Source organism: Aegilops tauschii, chromosome 3 (genome assembly GCF_002575655.3).
Source record: "Aegilops tauschii subsp. strangulata cultivar AL8/78 chromosome 3, Aet v6.0, whole genome shotgun sequence".
NCBI lineage: Eukaryota > Viridiplantae > Streptophyta > Magnoliopsida > Poales > Poaceae > Aegilops > Aegilops tauschii.
Window position 1 is genome coordinate 497,453,501 of NC_053037.3, and position 8,338 is coordinate 497,461,838.

An 8,338-nucleotide genomic window follows, 5' to 3' on the forward strand; every position below is an offset into this window, starting at 1 on the left:
AGTTGAGACCCACAAGAAAGGAGTCTCATGTCATGACGGTTTGCCTGAAAGTGACAAGAGGAGATGATATCGCTATAGTCCTCCGACAAGATGGCATAAGTTTCGGGCAAGCCATCAGGAGACTAGAATCTAGGCTATGCAACAAGAATATTGATTGAACAACGGGACTATGTAACAAGAATAACGATTGAGCAACTCACACGAGGGCGAAACTAGAAAACAACAAGAGGTGACATGTCGCTATAGTCCTCTGCGTTCGGGGCACTCTCATAGTCAGGATCACTGAAGCCAGGTTGATCATTGATCCAACCATTTATGGCATCTTCCTAAATACCTTTTCTTTAAAGTCAAACAATTTTTATTAGACAATTGTAAGATCGCTCACTCACAACGAAGTCAGGTTGATTACCACTCCACCCACTTTCTAGCAACTATATGTAAATATGATCATCGTCAGACATGACCGCATCTAATGTATCGTCACCCGAATCCTCTACCCCAGTTGCGCTATCACTCGAATTCTCCGCACCTATCACGTGAATCCACATAAAATGCCTCAACAACATTGATCTTGACAACGTCCTTGGAGGCTTAAGCCACACATTTCTTTTGAGGGGTTAAGCCACAACCTTTCTACATGCATTTGAGACTAAAGTTCGAGAATAGGTCGAGGACGTAGCGTCCCCAATGCCTCTAATCATCAGCTTATACCGTTTCTACCCAAATGCATGTAGTTAAAATGGTCGTGTTCATGGTATCTAGGCTAACAAGTTTTAAAAGTAAGGAATCTAGAGCAAAGAGGACATGACTTGGAGATCATTCCTAAGCGGGAGAAAGATCATGAGCTCCTCTTTATCGTGACAGGTACGTACGTCCGTGCGGTTGTTCAACGGCACCTTTCTTGGTAGTAGCTCGTGACGGTACGATAATGCCAGCCTCCACCCAAAATCGGGACCCGCGAGGAAGGGGCCTCGTGTCCTGGCGGTTTGCCTAAAAGCGACCAGAGGCGACGTCTCTCTCGCTCTCGTCCTCCGCCTTGGCCCGGACGGCTCGCGGGGCATCTCCGTCCATCATCGTGCGGGTCGCGGCCTCCGCCGCTCAAACAACCTTCATAATATACTACCGCTCCCACTCTCGCTCGCTCCCTCCCTCCCTCCCTCCGGCCTCCACGCAGCCGCGGCCTCGTCTCGTCCGATCCCCTCGACCCCCGCGTCCCGCAATGGCGGCCGCGGCCGCGGCCGCCGCCGGCGAGTCGGCCGGCGAGCTGCTGCGCCGCGCGGCGGCGCTGGTCCCCGCGGAGCACTACGCGCTCGCGGCCCTCGTCGCCGTGTCGGTCCTCGCGTACCGGTTCGTGGAGCTCCACGTCATCGGCGACCTCCTCCGCGGCCTCCGCGGCCGCCGCGTCGAGCTCACCTTCCACCCCGCCTCCGAGATCTACCACTGCGTCGCCTCCAAGTGCCGCTCCCTCCACGGCAGGTACACACGCATGGCCGCCGGGCCCTGGGCCTGATCGGCGAATTTTCTCTGTCGCGTCAGAATTCAGAAATAATAATTAAATTAAACGCTGCCTGGGGTTTTCAGTTTAATCGCTCGGCCGCTGCAATTCGTGGTCAAAGCTGCATTGGTCCGACTGACTGTCCTTTCCGGCGACTTCTGCATTTCGTCATGGCTGCTTGAGATTGACTGTGTTTGTGTTATGACGATGGATGCAGGTACCTGGCGACGCCTTGGCTTGCGAGCCCGCATTTGCAGACATTGTTCCTGGGAATCCACGGGAGACCGCCGTCCTTCACCTACAAGAGGTTAGGCTAGATCCTTTTACAGATTAGTGAGCACAAGTGCATTGTACTCTTGAACATTGCAAACTATCCGATTATAGTGTCCAACAACAACAACAACAACAAAGCCTTTAGTCCCAAACAAGTTGGGGTAGGCTAGAGGTGAAACCCATAAGATCCCGCAACCAACTCATGGCTCTGGCACATGGATAGCAAGCTTCCACGCACCCCTGTCCATAGCTAGCTCTTTGGTGATACTCCAATCCTTCAGGTCTCTCTTAACGGACTCCTCCCATGTCAAATTCGGTCTACCCCGCCCTCTCTTGACATTCTCCGCACGCTTTAGCCGTCCGCTATGCACTGGAGCTTCTGGAGGCCTGCGCTGAATATGCCCAAACCATCTCAGACGATGTTGGACAAGCTTCTCCTTAATTTTAGTACAGTCTGCACTGGCAATTATTCTGCTACTGTATCACAAATCTAACTACACGCTGGACTGTAGTTACTGGTTCTGTGAACGCAAAACAGTCAACTCATGTGATTTAATTTGGCTATGTATCATTTCTTTGTGGCTGCTGTTATTGCTCTTCAATGTGATAAAGATCAATGCATTAACTCTTTTTGTTCATGATGTATGCCTTCTTCTTGATTTTGGAGGAGCACAAGAATCACTTTTCTTACTTTTTTGGTTGACAATGGACCGATTATATGCTCTATACTGCAGGCAACTATACACAGTTCGTGATGGTGGAACCATTGCTTTGGATTGGCTGCTGGCCTTTGATTTGGAGGGTATGGGGCTCACATATTGTGGAATTGTATATATCAAATATGGTGGTGTCTGACATTTTTAGCTTGGCAGATGCAGATGAGATCATTTCAAAAGATTCTTCAACACCCCTTTTAGTTGTCGTCCCTGGATTAACCAGTGATTCTGATGCTGCTGTTAGTCTCTAACCTTTTTCTGATGTTGGCTTATACAGTTATACCTGTGTTGCATATTTGAAGAGCTCTGGGTTCCATGATTAAATAACTTATTACTATATTTAGTAACCATTCTAAAGATTTAGTTGGCTATTGCAGTATGCAAAACACTTGGTTCATTCCATGGCGAGAAAAGGGTGGAATGTTGTTGTAAGTAACCACAGGGGTCTTGGTGGTGTGTCCATTACAGTAAGTTCAGTTATATAATTTACATTTCCAATTATTGATATTTCACTCCGCAATCTCCCTGTTACTTTGCTGCAAACTTACAAATTCTTGATTACTGTTTGGAGTTCGCTTGTCACCTGTAAATTGTCAAGAAGATTTATGCCTGTTACTTGAGCTATAAGCCTGGTTACCTTAAAATGACCATAGAACATGCCGGAAGTCATACTTATAGACTGCAGAAAGAAGTTTGATGTGCACTGAATGAATTCATTTGGTCATTCACCATCACTCACCCCATAAATTTTATTTGCCTGACAGTCAGATTGCCTCTACAATGGTGGATGGACAGAGGATGTCCGAGAAGTTATTAATTATCTCCATCGCAAGTATCCAAAGGCTCCGATGTTCTGTGTTGGTACAAGCATAGGTGCCAATATCCTGGTATGTTATCTTTGTCTAAACTTGCCTTTTATTTTCTACCACAAGTGACGATTGAATAGTTGTTAGTTGCTTAGTCTACTAAGACCACTTGGACCTTTGTATTTGACTTTGATTTAGTTTTAAAACTATAACTTCTTTACATACTACGTAAGAAACCAGACTGTACCATCCAGGAAGTGTCTGAAACCAGCTATTCTATTAAGTCTTCCCTCCACATATGATGTTAAACTAAGTAGTTTTTTGAAGAAAAATTATACACACATAATTTTCTCTCTCGCTTCTCTCCTTTAATACATAGTACGCACACTCGTGCATATTCGAGAAAAAAAAAATTCTCTCGCCAAAACCCCCGTAAGGATCATTTGGCAATCCTTGTCAGATCTAGCATTTAGATAATGTGGATTTCTACTATTGTGTGTTCACTAACTCCCGTGCTGCTCTTGCTTATTATCTTAATAAATGCTAAAGTATGTCACTGGATCTAAGAGCAATCTTGATTGATGTACTGACAATGTATATTGAATACACATCTTTGCCCAGGTCAAGTACCTTGGAGAAGAAGGTGAGAGTACTCCTCTGGCTGGTGCTGCATCTATTTGTTCTCCATGGGATCTGGTGGTTAGTTGCTGGACCTGATTAACTGTAGTACATATTACTTATAACTGCATATGCAATTTACTGCAACTCTCACTAATTTTGAACTTAGTTTGACACCACCTTCCTGAGAAGAATCTATTTGTCATGAATAAAGAGATTCGCTGCTCAAAGAACCTATGAACAATCTTTCCTATGTTTTGATTTATTGGTAACTTAGGGTTAGGATGGCATCTTGGGAGATTTCTGGAAGTGCTTTTGCTTTTTTCTTGTTTACGAAAACTGTTAGGGGAGGCCGCAGCAGTAAATCTAAGTATCAAATTTTGCTTATGCTTTACTATTACAGAGTTATCAATTCTTAACCTCCTCTTTTGAGTCATAACGAAATCATTTCGATAGAATGGCAAGGGTTCTCTTCTGTACTACCAAGTTTACCCAATTGCTTCCACAGAGCAACACCAAATCAGCACTTAGCATCATTGTATCGTGCAACACCAATTCAGCACTAGAATCATTGTATTTTGTCATTTAACTTCAATTTTGTAGGTATGTGACAGATTTATTTCCCGTAAGCTTGTGCAACGGTTTTATGACAAAGCCCTTGCGTTTGGTCTAAAGGGCTATGCAAAGCTGTAAGTATCCGGTCCTTAGTAAGCATTTTTACATGACTCTTTTTACCGAATCTCCAGTTTTGACGTCATTCTTACTGTTTTGGTTTTGGTGCTACTGCTATACTCTCCTGTAGATTCCTACTATGTGTATATATTAAACCTAAATTTAGTTTTTTTAAATAAATTAAAGTCTCACTTGAGGACAGAAGATAAACTTTGTCTATGTAACCCTAGTTCAGTGATGCCATTTTTTGTAGTTCTAATTCTTTTACAGCTTGGAAATACATGTCTGCACAAGGGGAAAAACTATATTTTGTACAGGTTTGAGCAAATGCGTGATATGTTCCCATTATCCAATAATCTCTGCAGCTTTGCCGAAAATAAAATAATGTCTATGCAAGTGTATTGGTTCCGCTAGCAGTCTGGAGCTAGAACAGAACCTAGAAATGCTCTATATTTTCCACTTTTTGGTTGCAAGAGGCACTGGGTACAAGTCTATTGTCCATACTTCACTTCTGATCTGATCTCACTATGATAGTACCCTTTGCACAGTAGTGACAGGAATAATGACAAAAGATCCAAGTTGTAGTTCATGGCACTAAAACTTGTAATCGATTATATGATGGCTGTTGAGCAAGAGGGCCCTTTCTTAGATTGCTTACGTTTTCCCCTTTTGCAGACATCAACCTGTCTTGGCTCGCCTTGCAAATTGGGAGGGTATTAAAAAGGTTTGACTCACTCTGCTGCAAAATTGTTTCAGGCACTGAATAAATCTGTGGGATTTGTATTGAAACTGTCTTTCTGTTAATTTGGACACTTTCACTTTGTGGAGCCAGAACGCCGATTTGTTGGCGTGTACCGTTTTATAATTAGCTACTTCTCTACTTTAAATTCAAGCTGCCAACAGTTTGACTACTTTGCTACTTCATAACTGGGAGAGTTCATTTTGAGGGGTTACTCATGACTTGTGTGATATTCATTTTTTTTCTTTCTATTTTCAGTCACGCTCTATCCGGGAGTTTGACCACCATGCCACTTGCATTGTTGCAAAATATGAGGTACCTTCCTAACACGCCAGTTGCCTAGCTTTGCTCATTACCTGTTTCTGTCATCAATCAGATGTCTTGCTCTTCCTGTTGCTTACATCACATGCCCACTGCTCTATGATTATAAGATCAAGAACTGCTTGCTGTTGAATAATGGGAGAATCTCATTACTCACGTAATATTTTTTATTTCTCAGACTGTGGATACCTACTACCGCCGGTGCAGCAGTGCTAGTTTTGTTGGTAATGTGTCAGTTCCCTTGCTTTGTATAAGTGCTTTGGATGACCCCCTTTGCACAAGAGAGGCAATTCCTTGGGACGAATGCAGGTGATTTTTTTCCTTGTAAAAAGCATTCTCCTGAAATTTATATTTTCTATACCAATGTTAAAGCATGAGTTCTTTTGAGTTTGATCCAATCAATCCAGAGCATACATAAGGAATTGATCCAATGGATGAGAAAATAAGCTCAAACACATACGCTAATTATCCTCTTAATTGCACATTTAGCTCTCTTAACTTCTTAACAAATTTCTCTGTATATATTTCTATTCCATCACATTCCTTATGTTTGATTCACATACCCTGCTGCTTCTCTTGCTCGCATACATTCCTTATGTTTGATTCACATACCCTGCTGCTTCTCTTGCTCGCATGTCATTTTATATTTCACAGGATGTATACTTTGAAAATGTCCATTTCACGCACATGATTGCTAGTATGTACTCACTGGAAGCATCTTGATTTGATTTAGAGCGAACAAGAACATTGTTTTGGCAACTACTCAGAATGGCGGCCATCTTGCATTTTTTCAAGGACTAACTGCTGGAAAACTATGGTATGGTGATCGTACTAAATCTGAAAATGTCTAGTATATCCATGTGGGTTGTATTTTTATTGCATGATTTAATTGATATACTTTGTAGGTGGGTCGGAGCTGTGTCTGAGTTCCTATGTGCTCTGCATGACAGCTCGTACATGCATCAACAAAAGGTGTGTCACTATATCATGGTTCATGGATAAAACCGCCTTAGTGCAGTGTTTTGCCTCCTGGGTCCATTGGAGCCTGAATTATTTTTTATATGAAAAATATATTCTAAAGTTTCAGGAAAATTTTGAAAATACATAAAGATGTGATCTACATATATGTAAAACAGTTAAATCTATATGTACTTGTGCAAAAAAAGAAGAGGAAAAAACAGATTTCTTTTGGAACACCAAAATGTGCTTTGGAAACTTTGAAAAAAATGGGGGCTCCAAGTGAACTGAGCTCATTTTATGATCTTGCTGCGCACCCAATTTTGGTATAGTCTTTACTTTGGTTTGTTCATGCCGTAACTGAATGCAGGCGGAAGAACATGTTCTGCATTCTTCACTGGAGTCGTCCATTGACAAGAGCCCGTACGTCAACATCCTTGGAGACGGAATGATAGCTCCGGTCGGAAACGATGGCCCCCCTTCTAGCCAGATCAGCGATGATCTGAAGCCGAATGCCACGGTGAACAGCACGCAAGAAGATGAAGAAGCCAAGGAAGTGGAGAACAGAAGCGGCACTGATGGAGATGCAATGCCCGCTCAAAGCCCTGCAGCTGCAGGGTCCACAAAGCAGCAAGGGGAGGAACGCTACGCTGATAAGATCCGCGACGCCATGGCTCCCGTCAAGAGATCCGTAAACAAGCTCGCTCGGTACCAAGGGAGGTCAGTCTGGCTCCTCGCGTACGTAGCCTTGGTAACGTCGTGGCCGCTGCTTGGCTCCCTGGCTTTCATGCTCTTCAGGAAGAAGTCGAGGCATCCTCTGTCCGCTAAGTAATCATGGTACAGCAGATAAGTAAACTGTGCGCATAGTATTTATTCCTTTTGCATCATGGTCTGTATGCACGCCTTGGTGCAGTGGTCGGAATAATAACGGTGTCATACATGCACCTGTCTTCAGCTATACGTGTTTAGGCAATTTTATGCCGATAAGATGCTTCCATATCGTCGTGTTGCTATCTCGCACCAACCTGCATCTGTGTTACTACCATGGAAGAGAAAAGGCTGAGTTTGTCTTGTCGGTCCCCTCTCCGTGCACTTGTTAAGAGACAAGTGGCTGGTGTGGAGGGCTTCTGTCTTCTTTAATCCAAGAAAGTGAGAATGGGAAAACGGGAAAATGGTGGTTTCCGTAGGTGGTTAACATTGTCAAGTGTCAACAAAAGGGACAATGGCTGACATTGACGTATCCTCCCCTTGACGTGGCTATGTTCCTGGTCAGATTTGCTTGGATCGTCTACGATTTCGGTGCAGTGATTAGTGAGATATCTTTTTGGAGTACTTGTTCTATTCTTGGCCATACACGCGTGGCCCCGGCCGGCCTCTGCTCCGCTTTCGTTCTTGGCCTAGCGTAAAATTCCCTGCCTGCCTTTTCACGCCGATAAGATGTGCCTTTCCGAGAAACGATTCTGAATTTTCCGCTGGGAGATATACTTGCATCTCCCCTCCGAATAATCTATTCGTTGTCACGCAAGCCACTTTGACTTGTATATATACTACTAGTGCTACTATATAACAACATATAGTGGAGAAATTATGGTGGCTTGTGATTTGCTGGCTTGTTGCGTGAACCATTCCGCCCGCTCTTGAGGCGTGCACGGATTTCGGAAGACTAAACAAATACTGCCAAGGTCAGCTACGATCCTTCCGACTCTGCTGGATGGTCGAAAGCTACGCAAGTGGCTGTATA

The 8,338-nt window shown here is 43.7% G+C and overlaps 1 protein-coding gene across 1 annotated transcript; it reads left to right on the forward strand.

Moving 5' to 3' along the window:
• The first annotated feature begins 950 nt into the window (after positions 1–950).
• Positions 951–7,594, forward strand: LOC109752106 (uncharacterized). The gene is made up of 14 exons (XM_020310971.4): positions 951–1,476; positions 1,713–1,802; positions 2,503–2,570; positions 2,641–2,723; positions 2,862–2,951; positions 3,249–3,371; positions 3,912–3,989; positions 4,512–4,597; positions 5,256–5,304; positions 5,578–5,634; positions 5,819–5,949; positions 6,374–6,457; positions 6,546–6,612; positions 6,968–7,594. The coding sequence occupies exons 1-14, from the start codon at positions 1,220–1,222 to the stop codon at positions 7,427–7,429; spliced, it is 1,725 nt and encodes a 574-aa protein (XP_020166560.1). The 5' UTR covers positions 951–1,219; the 3' UTR covers positions 7,430–7,594.
• The last annotated feature ends 744 nt before the right edge of the window (positions 7,595–8,338 follow it).